Source organism: Danio aesculapii, chromosome 7 (assembly GCF_903798145.1).
Source record: "Danio aesculapii chromosome 7, fDanAes4.1, whole genome shotgun sequence".
In the NCBI taxonomy this organism is placed as follows: domain Eukaryota; kingdom Metazoa; phylum Chordata; class Actinopteri; order Cypriniformes; family Danionidae; genus Danio; species Danio aesculapii.
Window position 1 is genome coordinate 71,466,944 of NC_079441.1, and position 15,563 is coordinate 71,482,506.

A 15,563-nucleotide genomic window follows, 5' to 3' on the forward strand; every position below is an offset into this window, starting at 1 on the left:
ATTTATCTGTCAAATTTTTATGATTCTGCTAAAATCTAAGCTGAGAGACATGTGCATGATGATATGTGTATGGTAGGATCAGTATATCTACCTGACGGGCAAAGATGCCGCACACACCAATAATGACCAGTATATTGAAGACGGCCGATCCAACAATAGTGCCAACGCCAACATCTCCCTTTGTGATAAACACACCTGCCAGTCAAGCACATGAACAAAGGCAACATGTTAGATATGATCACACACTCAATTATTTAACCATTCTGTGGTATAAATGATAAAAATAAGAATTTAAAGCCTCCAAATTTCCAAGAAAAACATGTTTTATACCATTTTATTCATGCCTCCTGTAAACAGATCTATTAGTTTAACCATATAAGCATTCACTTTCAGCTCATTGCTTATGTGTGTTTTTGCTGTGACCACTTCATTGATTTTAATAAACATCAGAATAACATAATATATACAGTTTCAACCTGAAATTATTCATATCACTGGCAGATTCTGATGTAAAGGTTTTGTTCTTATTATATTTGAGAGAAGTCTGTGTCATTTCCGGTCAAAAAAAAACTTTAATAAATTTACCTTGAGAATAATTTCGGGCTTGACTTTAGCTAGTAATTGCTATTATTTATCCACTTACTGAAATGAAGAAACTGATGTTTACTTATTCATTTATACATAACATTTAAATGTGAGTATGAAATTTGATCATCAGCCTTTTGAGCAACGTTTATTTCCAGAACCTTTACTTTCACTGTTCCTTAGATGTGCAAAGATCCTCCCAGGCCTCTAAAACATAAAATCTCATACTTAGAGGAGAGTTTATTTGTAATAATCACAGTATTGCATTGCATTATGTTTAGAAACTAAAGAGCTTTGATTACACACTCCAAGAAATTATTTATCTTTTAATTATCTAATTTGTTACGCGTTTGAACTGCATTATGGGATCTTGATCTTTCAAGTGGCTTATTAACTTGGTTGTAATGTTAACAAGCACATTTTGGATTTTAATAATGCATTATTAAATGTATGTATTAAACTATGATTTATCAATGCTTAACAAGATTATTCATACTTCATCCTTCCTACTAATACATTAACTAAATATTAATTCATACCAATACATTATATTAGTATATATAGTACAGTATAGATACAATAACATACCAATTCATACTTGTACATTAATTAACAATAACTAATGGACCATTATTCATTCATTCATTTTCTTTTTGGCTTAGTCCCTTTATTAATCTGAGGTCGCCACAACGGAATGAACCGCCAACTTATCCAGCATATGTTTTACGCAGCGGATGCCCTTCCAGCTGCAACCCATCACTAGGAAACATCCATACACACTCATTAACATACACACTCTGCTGACAATTTAGCTTCTTCAATTGACCTATAGCGCATGTCTTTGGACTTGTCGGGGAAACCAGAGCACCCGGAGGAAACCCACGCCAACATGGGGAGTACATGCAAGCTCCACACAGAAATGCCACCAGACCCAGCCTAGGCTCGAATTAGCAACCTTCTTGCTGTGAGGCGATAGCACTACCCACTGCGCCACCATGTCACCAGGACCATTGTTTTAAAGTGTTATCAAATTTCCTCTCATATGCTCACATCTTATATCTTATGAAATGATAACCAATCAAGTGTAAGTTTAAAGATGAACTGACCAATTAAGGAAGTAAACAATTCAGGAGCTGAACTTCCTGCAGCCATGAAAGTCGCTCCGGCCACATCTTCACTCAGCTGCAGATTCTGATGAAGAGCATCATGTAGACAATTAATCACTATTAATCATGAGTTACAAGCAATGATGTGCAACTCACAATGGTCTCTTTAACGGTGCATGCGAATCATAATTTAGCATGCGATTACATCTGCAAAAATATAACATTCAGTTCATCCTTCAGTTTGCATGCAAGTCACAATGGATGGCCAGGTGCAAAAAACATCGATTTTATGTGTGTGAAGATAAACATTATATATAAACATATGATTTTGTGTTAGTCCCTATGTTCTGGTGATCTCTTTTATATTGGTTATGAATTGACTAGGATTGATGTACAAATAATCAGCAAATCCCAGTTCCTAAAGGGACACGAACAAAAGGAAATTTCCCTGAAGGATGCACACTTTCCAATGTGGATGCATCAATTAACACTTTACCCAGAGTTCATGCACACAGCATCAGTGCGGACTCCTGGGAGAGCTGGGAAACAAGGCTGTCATCGCTTCATCTTATGATGGATAGCAGAAGTAATGATCTGTCGGGTGAAATGAAGACAGGCGGCTCTGAGACTCACCTCTGAGATCTTCTCCAGGGACGGCACGAAATAATCATCGCAAACAATCGCCAGAGCGTAGAACATGTAGATCGCCTGCGACCAGAGGACAGATGGATTATTATACAGGTAGCTACATACAACTCCAAATCAGAAAAAGTTGGAGCAGTATGGAAGACACAAATAAAAAAAAAGGTAGTAGTGATTTACAAATTTACTTTGGCTTGTATTTCATTGACAATATACACAATATTTCACAATAATACAAATAGGACATGTTTTTCTGGTCAACTTCATTTCATATGTAAATATACATCCTATCCTGTCATTTAGACCTGCAACACAATCCAAAAAAGTTTGGACAGGATCAGTTGATGAGAAATTGATCAAATAATGATGTGATGTGAAGCAGCATCCAAGAAAGGTCTAGTCCTTTAGGAGCAAAGATGGGCCGAGGATGACCAGTTTGCCAACAAATACTTGAGAAAATGATTGAAATGTTTAAAAACAATGTTCCTCAAAGAAAGAGAGGAAGTCATTTGGGTATTTCAGCTTCAACAGTGCAGGACATCATTAAAAGATTCAAGGAATCTGGAGAAATTTCAGTGCGTAAAGGACAAGGGCGCAAGCCTAAGCTAAACAACCAAAAGCTAAACAAATCCCTCAGGTGGCTCTGCATCAAGAATCCTCATTCATCTACAGGCGATATCACCACATGAGCTCAGGACTACTGCTGCAAACCTTTGTCAAGTATCACAATACATAGTTACATCCACAAATGCCAGTGAAAACTGTACTGTGCCAAAAGGAAGCCCTATGTTAACAGTGTCCAGAAGCGCCGTCGACTTCTCTGGGCTCGGATGCATCTGGGATGGACCATCACACAGTGGAAACATGTACTATAATCAGATGAATCATTCATTCATTCATTTTTCCTTGACTTAGTCCCTTTATTCATAAGGGGTCACCACAGCGGAATGAACCGCCAAATTATTTAGCATATGTTTTACACAGCAGAAGCCCTTCCAACTGACCCAGCCAGGACTCGAACCAGCGACCTTCTTGCTGTAAGACGACAGTGCTAACCACTGAGCCACCATGTCACCCCTTCAGATGAATCAGTATTTCAGATATTCTTTTGAGAGAAATGGACGCCGTGTGCTCCAGACCAAAAAGAAAAGGATCGTCCAGACTGTTACCAGCAATATTCCAAAAGCCAGGGTCTTTCTTGGTGTGGGGTTGTGTCAGTGCCCTTGACAAAGGTAACTTGCACTTCTGTGATGCACTATTAATGCTGAAAAGTACAGAGAGATTTTGCAGCACAATATGCTGCCTTCTTTTCCAGGGACACCCATGCATATTTCAACAAGACAATGCAAAGCCACATTCTGCACACATTTCAAAGGCTGCGGAGGAAGCGGATATATGTGCTTGACTGGCCTGTCTGCAGTCCCGACCTGTCTACAATAGAGTATGTGTGGTGCGTTTTGAAGTGCAAAATGCTTCAATGAAAACCCCGGACTGTTGCCCACCTTAAGACTTGTTTGCAGGAAGAATGGGACAAAATTACACCTGAAACACTTCATCACTTGGTGTCTTCAGTCTTTAAACGTCTTTGAAGTGTTGGGAAAAGGAACGGCAACATTACAGTGGTAAATAATTTACTGTTAAAACTGCTTTTGAAATCTGCTGCAAGAACCAAAATGGATGGATGGATGGATATTGTAGATAGATAGATAGATAGATAGATAGATAGATAGATAGATAGATAGATAGATAGATAGATAGATAGATAGATAGATAGATAGATAGATAGATAGATAGATAGATAGATAGATAGATAGATAGATAGATAGATAGATAGATAGATAGACAGACAGACAGACAGACAGACAGACAGACAGACAGACAGACAGACAGACAGACAGACAGACAGACAGACAGACAGACAGACAGACAGACAGACAGACAGACAGACAGACAGACAGACAGATAGATAGATAGATAGATAGATAGATAGATAGACAGATAGACAGATAGACAGATAGACAGATAGAGACAGATAGACAGATAGACAGACAGATAGATAGATAGATAGATAGATAGATAGATAGATAGATAGATAGATAGATAGATAGATAGATAGACAGATAGACAGATAGACAGATAGACAGATAGACAGATAGATAGATAGATAGATAGATAGATAGATAGATAGACTCACACACAGCACGTGCAGTAGTATCGCTCCTCTCTTCCGTTGCTCTTTGGTAAAGATGTCCTCAGGGAACTCATGAATTGCTAATGGGAGGACAGACAGAATATGGACATGGAATCAGGAATTAGACTTTTTGGATTTTTATCAAAACCAATTCCCCCGAATGTGTGACAGACAGGCTGCATTCCTGACAGCAGAGGTTAGGCCATCGCAGAGATCGACAGACATGAATATGAACTTTAATAATGAGAGAACTCAACTCTATTTATAGCAGCTCATTACCATGCTAATGAAACTGCTATGTTCCACACTCATGCATGTAAACACACACTCACACACTCGTTTCATGCTTTATGGAGACTCTCTATAGACATAATGATGTTTCTACTGTACAGAGTGGACTATATTGTGTCCTTCTACCCCTGAACACAACTCTCACAGTAACCGGTACATGTTAAAACTTCATTCTTCATTCTGATATATGAGCCGTTTTTCTCGTAGGGACCAAACAAAATGTCCCCACAAGGTTAAAAATGACTTGTATTGCTACAATTGTTTTTTTGGTCCTCATATGATGATGAATATCAGGACCACACTGACACACACTCCTTTTTTCTTTCTTTCTTTCTTTCTTTCTTTCTTTCTTTCTTTCTTTCTTTCTTTCTTTCTTTTTCTCTTTTTATCTTACTTCTCTTTCTTTATTTTTTCTTTTAATCCTTCTTTCTTTTATTTTCTTTCTTCTATTTTCATCTTTATTTTTTCTTTTCTTTATTATTTTTTCTTTTACACCTTTAACAGTCAGGACAGTAGAGAGTATTGACAGGAAATTATTGGGGAGCAGAGAGAGGGAAAGGATCAGCATAGGACCCCAAGGTGGGAATTGAACTTGGGTCGCCTTGAGCAGCGGAGTGCATGTGTCAACCCACTAACCACAGAACCACTGGCGCAGACATCTTTTATATTTTCTATCTGTCTTTCACTCTTCATTTATTTTTTCCCTTTCTTTCATTCATTATTTCTTTCGTTCTTTCTTCTTTTTATCTTTTGTTAATTTTATCTTTATCTTTTATTTTTTATCTTTTATTTTATGTTTTAATATTTCTTTAATTTTCTTTTTCTCTTCATTTTTTCTCTTTCTTGATTTTTTCTTTTTATCTAGTATTTTCTCTCTTTTCTTTTTCTTTCTTTCTTTCTTTCTTTCCTTTCTTTCTTTTATTCTTAATTTATTTTCTCTTTCTATCTTACTTTCTCTTTCTTTATTTTTTCTTTTAATCCTTCTTTCTTTTATTTTCTTTCTTCTAGTTTTATCTTTATTTTTTCTCTTTTCTTTCTTCTTTCTTTTTATTTTTCTTTTCTTTGTTTTTCTTTCTTTGTTCTGGGTTTTTCACCTTTATTAGATAGGACAGTGGAGAGTATTGAAAAGAAAGCATGGGGAGCTTTTATTTTGTTTCTTTAATTTTAATCTTTTTTCTCTCTTTTTAATCTTTTTTATTTTGTATCTTTCTTTTATTCATTCTTTTTTATTCATTATCTATCTCTCAGTCATTGTTTCTTCATTTATTTTCTATCTTTCTTTCTTTCTATCTTTCTTTCTTTCTCCTCAGCTCTCATCTTTCATGTTGCCTTCTCTCCCTCTGTCTTTATCAGTGTCATAGGGTCTGCTCTCTCTCTTTCTCTCTCTCTCTCTCTCTCTCTCTCTCTCTCTCTATGTAAATCGCGCTGAAAAACCAGCATCCAATCAACGCCCTGACGAGTCGCCTCAGCGAAGCCAGTTACCATGGCGACGCCTCCCCCTGGGCAGCAACTGGTTGACGGGCAGCGGCAGGAAGCCAATGGCAACAGAGAGACTGGGTGGAGGATTCATCTTTCCCATGGACTTGATTTAGGAAATATGGAAAAGAAGGAGGGACGAGGAGATGACAAGCAGCGCAGAAGTGCAACGGCTAAAAATACTCCACTTCTCTCTCCCAGGGGGAAAGACTGGAGGTTCTGTGAGAAAGACGCGCATATGAGATGTGTTTGACTCCAAGAAAAATAGGAAAGTGTGTAAATCAGATGGCGGAGCAAGTGGAGCAAGCTAAATAGTGGATAATGCTAGGAAAATAGGAACTTTGGTGTTTTTTTTTAACTGTTTTTCTGGGATTTTCTTTTTTTTTTCTTCAGTCCATGCCTCATGTTTTAGTTAATACAACATAGACTCACTGTTGGAAAAACCCGTTGAAGTCAGAATTGTTAACCCCCCTGTGTGTGTATATATATATATATATATATATATATATATATATATATATATATATATATATATATATATATATATATATATATATATATATATATATATATATATATATATAATATACATATCTTAACATAATAGTTTTAATAACTCATTTCTAATAACTGATTTCTTTCAGTGACAGCACATAATATTTGACTAGATATTTTACAAGACACTAGTATTCAGATTAAAGTGATATTTAAAAGGCTTAACTAGGTTAATTAGGTTAAGTTGGATTAATTATGCAAGTCATTGTATAACAGTGGTTTGTTCTGTAGACCAGTGGTCCCCAAAGTGGGGGTCGGGACCCACTGGAGGGGGGTTGCAAGACAATGAGGGGGGAGGAGGGGGGGGGGTCACTTGGTGATTTCCAAAAATATCATATATGTTAATAAACTATTATAAATACCATATTTTATCCATCAGCCTTTCAATTTTTTTCTCTTGGATTGCGACCCCTGGGGTTATTACGCTAGATTAACAACACAGCAATAGCGTCATTTGCAACAGATTGAATTCACAGCACCAGCCTAAACTTCCTGACACCTTTATGGCCCTCAAATACATTAAGAATAAATACAGGCGACTGTCCATAGAGGATGATCTCCAAGTGGTGGTCTCCAAAAATAAACCAAGAACAGTCTTGTGCTGTAAACATTGTCCACCATTCTCATTAAATGAGGTTAATATTAAATTAAACAAATGAATAAATGACTATTAAAAATTATATATTTGCTAGACTGTTGCACTTTTTTGTGTCGTCAATATGCTCATGTTTATGAAGGCATATTGGTGTGCGTGTGAGCCATTGCATTCAACATTTGTATGTTTATATCCACCTCTGAAATTAGTGGGGTTCGTGAGTCACTGGCATTGTTATTTTGAGGATCGTGGACTGAAAAGTTTGGGAACCCCTGTTTTAGTCAACGCAACATGCACTCACTGTTGGCAAAAACCTGCCAACACTATATAAAAAAAAAAAAACGCAGGCTTCTGCACAAGTCATTCAGGTTGTCCAAACACAAATTGATTAAGTTAATTTTACGATTTTAAGTGGTTTGAACATAAAACAATTATGTTGTCCCCCCAAAAATAAAACATACTGGGTTTCACATAATTCCTTCATGTTGACTCAACACAAACTTAATTCTTTTTACAAATTTAGGTGGATTGACCATGAAACATTTAAGTTGTCCCGAAATAAACTCAAGAATTGTGTTGATTCAGCTCATTTTAATGAAGTACTTTGAACAAGCAGCATATAGTTGAAGTCAGAATTATTAGCCCTCCTGAATTATTAGCAACCTGTATATTTTTCCCCAATTTCTGTTTAACAGAGAGATTTCTTTAACACATTTCTAAACATAATAGTGTTAATAACTCATTTCTAATAACTGATTTCTTTTATCTTTGCCATGATGACTTTACTAGGTTAATTAGGGAAGTTAGGGTAATTATGCAAGTCATTGTATAACAGTGGTTTGCTATAGTCCAGTGGTTCCCAAAGTGGGGGTCGGGACCCACTGGGGGTTTGCAAGAAAATGAGGGGAAAGGAGGGGGTCGCTTGGTGATTTCTAAAAATATCCTATATGTTATTAAACTATTAGAAATACCATATTTTATCCATCAGCCTGAAGAAGATAAAAATCCTATTTAATAAAAACAACAACATGCAATTAAAAAGCCATCAGCCTTTCAATTGTTTTTCTATTGGATTGCGACCTCTGGGGTTATTACGCTAGATTAGTGACACAGCAATGGTGTTAGTTGCAGCAGATTGATTTTGCGGCACAATGTTAAACTTTGACATCTTTACGGCACTCACGTACATTAAAAATAAAGGCCAAGACTGAACATAGAGGATGACCTCCAAGTGGTGGTCTCCAAAAATAAACCAAGAATACTCTTGTGCTGTCAATATTGCCCACCATACTCATTAAATGAGGTTAATATTAAATGAATAATGACTATAAAAATATATGGTTGTTAGACTGTTGCACTTTTACTGTGTGTTGTCAATATGCTCATTTATATAGTCCCCACTGGTGTGTGTGTGCACCGTCGTGTGCAATGTTTGTATGTTTATAACTATCTCGTGAGTCACTGGAATTGTTATTTTGGGGGTCACGAGCTGTAAAGTTTGGCAACCCATGCTGTAGAAAATCAATAAATAAATATTGCTTAAGGGGGTTAATAATATTGACCTTAAAATGGTGTTAAAAAATTATAAACTGCTTTTATTCTAGCTGAAATAAAACAAATAAGACTTTCTCTAGAAGAAAAAATATTATAGCGAATACTGTGAAGAATTCCTGAATCTGTTAAACACCATTTGGAAAATGATGAAGGGCATAATTTTGAGCTCAACTGTATATGTACAATTCAATGCACTTTCCTGCTGAATTGAACACTAAAGACAGTAAAACACATACACAACAAATGCTGCTTCGATTGAAACATGATTATTGTGCCTCAATGTGTGCCCCGGCTCTATCTTATACATCTGACCTGTGAATGCTGTCAGACGGCGGAAAGAAGAGAAAAGCGAGTGCGAATAAATGGCCATCTGATATCAGGTATCTCGATGAGAAACGTGTCGCAAAGCTTTCCTTCATATGTGGGAGAGGGTGAGAAACACACAATGAGGTGCAAAAATGCCAAAAATAAAGCCTATGTCAGATTGATGTGAGAAAATGGCACACACACACACACACACACACACACACACACACACACACACACACACACACACACACACACGCACACACACACACACACACACACACACACACACACACACACACACACACACACACACACAATCAGCTAAAGGAGTGCCTCCAGTTTTAATATCATTTCAACACTTCCAGTCAAAAGGCTGATGAAAAGGTAAGTTAAAGGTGAGCTATTAAGCAAAAATCACTTTTATAAGCGGTTTAAACACACTTGTGTGGTAACAGTGTGTGAATATAACCAGCTTCTAATGGTAAAAGTGTATTAATGTTATTATTTATTATCACACCTGATAAAAACAGTCTGCAGAAACACTTTGATTGACATTCTCCCCTTTGTACGTGTCATCAGAGGGGGAAAGCCCCACCCACTAGTGACCATCTCACCCTCATTAGCATAGGACGTCAGTGTAGTTTTTAAATCTGCCTCTATACTGGCACAAGGGCATTTGTAGCTCCGCCCTCTTTTGAACAGAGCACAATCTCATTTGCATTTAAAGCGACAGTCACCAAAACACCACAATTAGGATCAAAGCCTAAAAGGATCAGTTTCAGAGAGCTATTAAACATTATCTGTGTGGTATTTTGAGCTGAAACTTCACATACACAGACTAGGGACATCAGAGACTTATTTTGCATAACGTATAATGGAGCATAATAGGTCTTTAAACATGATGCTGGGTTGGTTTTAGAGAAATGAAGATATTCTGTCATCATTTAGTACCATGTTGAACCAAACCTGATATTTCTGCAGAACACTAATGTTATTAAAGGGCATTTATCTATAACAGTGATGTTAAACTCAGTTCCTGGAGGGCCGCAGCTCTAAACAGTTTAGCTTTAACCCTAATTAAACACACCTGATCAAACTAATTGAGTCCTTCAGGCTTGTTTGAAACCTACAGTGTTGAAGCAGGGTTGGAACTAAAAGGTGCAGAGCTGGGGCCCTCCAAGAACTGAGTTTGACACCCCTGATCTATAATAAAAGTCATTCACGTGGGTTAATGAAGGTCTCCTGTAGAAAAAAAAAGGCATGTGGTTTCATAAGAAAAACCTCCATATTTAAACTGAATAAACTGCTAATTAACTGTTGTCCTGATAAAAAGACTAGCATTCTTACATTTTTAAGTCTTCCACTATGGCATTCATCATGTCTGTGTCAGTAAAAACACTGCAGTAACATGGTAAAGTGAAAGAGACATGGAGGAAAAGTCTGCGGATCTACACAGTATTATGATGCTTCCTCCAGGTTTGTTTGCAATCATTTCTGCATTTTCGCCTTCGTGATCACATCACACAACACATTTCTATTACATTTACGTATAATTTGTTTATTTATATAAAAACATGTTGAAAAAAAATATACATCGACAGTTCATTCAGAATCAGAAAGAAAGAGCTTTATTGCCAGGTATGTTCACACATACGAGGAATTTGTTTTGGTGACAGAGCTTCTACAGTGCAACAGGATTACAGAGACAGGACAAAAAACAGAGAATAAATATATTCTAAAAAATACAAGTAAACTACTTGTATTATATAAATACTATATACAACGTTATATGTGCAGCTGTTATGTGCAAATTGGCATGTAAAGTGTGTTGTTAAATAAGTGTATATGTGTATAAAAGTGTATAGCAAGTAGTGATGTTGGTTCCACAATTATTATCATCAAGTGTTCATGAGATGGATTGCCTGAGGGAAGAAACTGTTTCTGTGTCGGGCTGTTCTGGTGCGCAGTGCTCTGTAGCGTCGACCAGAAGGTAAAAGTTCAAAGAGGCAGTGTGCTGGGTGTGAGGGGTCCAGAGTGATTTTGGCAGCCCTTCTGCTCGCTCTGGATAAGTACAGTTCTTGGGGAGTAGGAAGGGTTGTACCAGTGATTCGCTCAGCAGTCCGAACTATTCGACGTAGTCTTTGGAGGTCGTATTTAGTAGCTGAGCTAAACCAGACAGTTATTGATGTGCAGATGACTGATTCAATGATGGAGGTGTAGAACTGTTTCAGAAGCTCCTTTGGGAGGTTAAACTTCCTCAGCTGACGAAGAAAGTACAGCCTCTGTTGAGATTTATTTGACAATGGAGTCAATGTGAGTGTCCCATTTCAGGTCCTGAGAGATGGTGGTGCCCAGGAACCTAAATGACTCCACTGCTGCCACAATGCTGTCCATGATGCTCAGTGGGGGGAGAGCAGGGGGGTTTCTCCTGAAGTCCACTATCATCTCCACTGTTTTGAGCGTGTTGAGCTCCAGGTTCATTCATTCATTCATTCAATTTTATTCGGCTTAGTTCCTGACTTGTCAGGGGTCGCCACAACGGAATGAACCGCCAACTTTCCTAGCATCTGTTTTACACAGCAGATGCCCTTCCAACCGCAACCCAGTAATGGGAAGCACCCACACACACTCATTCACACACACACTCATATACTACTGCCAATTTAGCGCATGTGTTTGGACTGCGGGGGAAGCCGGAGCACCCGGACGAAACCCACGCCAACACGGGGAGAACATGCAAACTCCACACAGAAACGTCAACTGACTCAGCCGGGACTTGAACCAGTGACCTTCTTGCTGTGAGGTGGCAGTGCTAACCACTGAGCCACTGTGCCGCCGAAATCAAAATTATGAAATTATTATTTAATATTATTTAATTATTTTACAAATATTCCTAAGTGCTGCTTAATGGAAGGAAGTTTTTCCCCAACACATTTTAATTAAACAGAATAATTTTAATAACCAATTTATTTTGTCTTTTCAATGATGTCACTGCATAATATTTTCTAATTATTTCCTTTTGCAAGATGAAGTATTCAGCTTAAAGTGCAATTTAAAGGCTTAATAAGCAGTAATTAGGTTAACTAGACAAGTTAGGTCAATTAGGCAAGTCATTAGAGAACAGTGGTTTGTTCAAAAGTCAGTCGGAAAAATATATATTACTTAATTCTAATAGGCATTATGGTGGCTCAGTGGTTAACACTCACAGCTTGAAGGTCACTGGTTCAAGTCTCAGCTGGGTCAGTTGGCATTTCTGTGTGGAGTTTGCATGTTCTCCCTGTGTTGGTGTGGGTTTCCTCTGGGTGCTCAGGTTTCCCCTACAGTCCAAACACATGCGCTATAGGGGAATTTAATAAACTAACTGGGTTGCAGCGGGAAGGGCATCTGCTGTGTAAAACATATGCTGGAATAGTTGGCGGTTCATTTTGTGGTGAGCCCTGATAAACAAGGAAATTGAATGAATGATTTCTAATAATATTGATCTTAAAATTGTTTAAAAAATGTTTTTTTCCCAGCTAAGCAAAGAAAAAATATATACTTTTTTTTAAGAAGAAAAAAAATATTATAGGAATTACTGTGAAAATGTCCTTGGTCCATAAACATCACTTGGGAAATATTCATTCATTCATTCATTCATTCATTCATTCATTCATTCATTTTCTTTTCGGCTTAGTCCCTTTATTAATCTGGGGTCGCCACAGCGGAATGAACCGCCAACTCATCCAGCATTTGTTTTATGCAGCGGATGCCCTTCCAGCAACCCATCACTGGGAAACACATACACACTCATTCACACACATACACTACGGACAATTTAGCCTACCCAATTCACCTGTACCGCATGTCTTTGGACTGTGGGGGAAACCAGAGCACCCGGAGCAAACCCATGTGAACACAGGGAGAACATACAAACTACACACAGAAATGCCAACTGACCCAGCCGAGGCTCGAACCAGCGACCTTCTTGCAGTGAGGCGACAGCACTACCTGCGCCACTGCATCGCCCACTTGGGTAATATTTTTAAAAATGTAATTCACACGTGGGCTAATAATGTTGACTTCAACTGAACACATAAAGATTTGTAACCAAACAATATAGATTAATTTGGGTTAATTACTGCCACTTTCCCCAAATACAGCACATTTGATATGCAGTGGATAGACAGCATTCACATTGAGTCTTCTTCACCTGTCAAACACTGACTTCTGCTTCAACCCGTTGACCTTTCTGCATCCCGTCAGAAGAGCTTTACCTCACTGTCTCTGATTACCAAACCCTCATAATGTTACTTGATGATGTTTTTCTGTTGTATTTATTGCAGCGAGCGGGGGTTTGTCTTTCTGAGGGGTTTTCCATCCGCCTACTCTTTTGAAATGTACACACGATATTTGGCCAACGTAAAGAACATCATGTGCACTGATTACTGACGGGTCTAAATATAGCACCTTCCCTTTGCTTCTCATTGTTTATTTCCTCCCACCTTTCTCTCTCTCTCTCTCTCTCTCTGTCTGTTTTTCATCTGCACTCTCGCTCTCTCCCGCTCTCCACAAACACACGCTTTCCCAAAATTTAGCATTCAGTTGCCAAGCAACACAAACCTCAAAGAACCGTGGTCTGAAGACGGGCTCTGCCGTCTCGGCCTTTCAGAAGCACGGGAACAATGGTGCGGGTGACAGAGAGACAGAAGAGGAAATTGATCTCAGACTCATTACATAATCCTCTCTAATTACTGAAGAGCTGCACCTTTAACATAACCATGCTCAACTCTCAGAGACATGAATGTGAGATTTCAGCAGTAGTCAATCTGTTCAATGCAGTTCTTCAGTTGAGCTTTGTTGTCATGACTTGTCAAGTATTGCTAAAGCATTGCAGATTACATACACAATGAATAAAATCATAAGGTGAATATATATAATACATACAAACAACACAAAGTATATAGTAAAACTATCTGTCTATCTATCTGTCTATCTTTCTATATCCGTTTGTCTGTCTAATATATATATATATATATCTGTCTCTCTGTCTGTCTTTCCATTTACCTGCATGTGTGGCCATCCATCCATGCATCCATCTATCTATGTCTGTCAGTCTATCTTTCTATATCCATCCATCCATCCATCTATTTATCTATCTATCCATCCATCCATCCATCTATTTATCTATCCATCCATCCATCCATCCATCTATCTATGTCTATCAGTCTATCTTTCTATATCCATCCATCCATCCATCCATCTATTTATCTATCTATCTATCCATCCATTCATCCATCTATAAATGTCTGTCAGTCAATCTTTCTATATCCATCCATCCATCCATCCATCTATTTATCTATCTATCTATCCATCCATCCATCTATCTATGTCTGTCAGTCTATCTTTCTATATCCATCCATCCATCCATCCATCCATCTATTTATCTATCTATCTATCCATCTATCCATCCATCCATCTATAAATGTCTGTCAGTCAATCTTTCTATATCCATCCATCCATCCATCTACCCATCTATTTATCTATCTATCCATCCATCCATCCATCCATCCATGTCTTTCAGTCTATCTTTCTATATCCATCCATCCATCTATTTATCTATCTTTCTATCCATCCATCCATCCATCTATAAATGTCTGTCAGTCTATCTTTCTATATCCATCCATCCATCCATCCATCCATCTATTTATCTATAAATGTCTGTCAGTCAATCTTTCTATATCCATCCATCCATCCATCCATCTATTTATCCATCCATCCATCTATCCATCCATCCATCCATCCATCCATCCATCCATCTATTTATCTATCTTTCTATCCATCCATCCATCCATCTATAAATGTCTGTCAGTCTATCTTTCTATATCCATCCATCCATCCATCCATCCATCCATCTATTTATCTATAAATGTCTGTCAGTCAATCTTTCTATATCCATCCATCCATCCATCCATCCATCCATCCATCTATCCATCCATCCATCCATCTATTTATCTATCTTTCTATCCATCCATCCATCCATCTATAAATGTCTGTCAGTCTATCTTTCTATATCCATCCATCCATCCATCCATCCATCCATCCATCCATTTATCTATAAATGTCTGTCAGTCAATCTTTCTATATCCATCCATCCATCCATCCATCTATTTATCTATCCATCCATCCATCCATCCATCCATCCATCTATAAATGTCTGTCAGTCTATCTTTCTATATCCATCCATCCATCCATCCATCTATTTATCTATCCATCCATCCAT

The 15,563-nt window shown here is 37.8% G+C and overlaps 1 protein-coding gene across 1 annotated transcript in view; it reads right to left on the reverse strand.

The window, feature by feature from the left end:
- LOC130232510 (sodium/potassium/calcium exchanger 3) overlaps positions 1 to 15,563 on the reverse strand; it is a 50,077-nt gene that overhangs the window by 20,357 nt on the left and 14,157 nt on the right. The window contains exons 3-6 of the mRNA XM_056462460.1: positions 4,528 to 4,604; positions 2,325 to 2,399; positions 1,692 to 1,776; positions 92 to 195 (exon numbers count right to left, since the gene is read on the reverse strand). Of these exons, the coding sequence (XP_056318435.1) occupies positions 92 to 195; positions 1,692 to 1,776; positions 2,325 to 2,399; positions 4,528 to 4,604 (341 nt within the window). The remainder of the gene's footprint in view (positions 1 to 91; positions 196 to 1,691; positions 1,777 to 2,324; positions 2,400 to 4,527; positions 4,605 to 15,563) is intronic.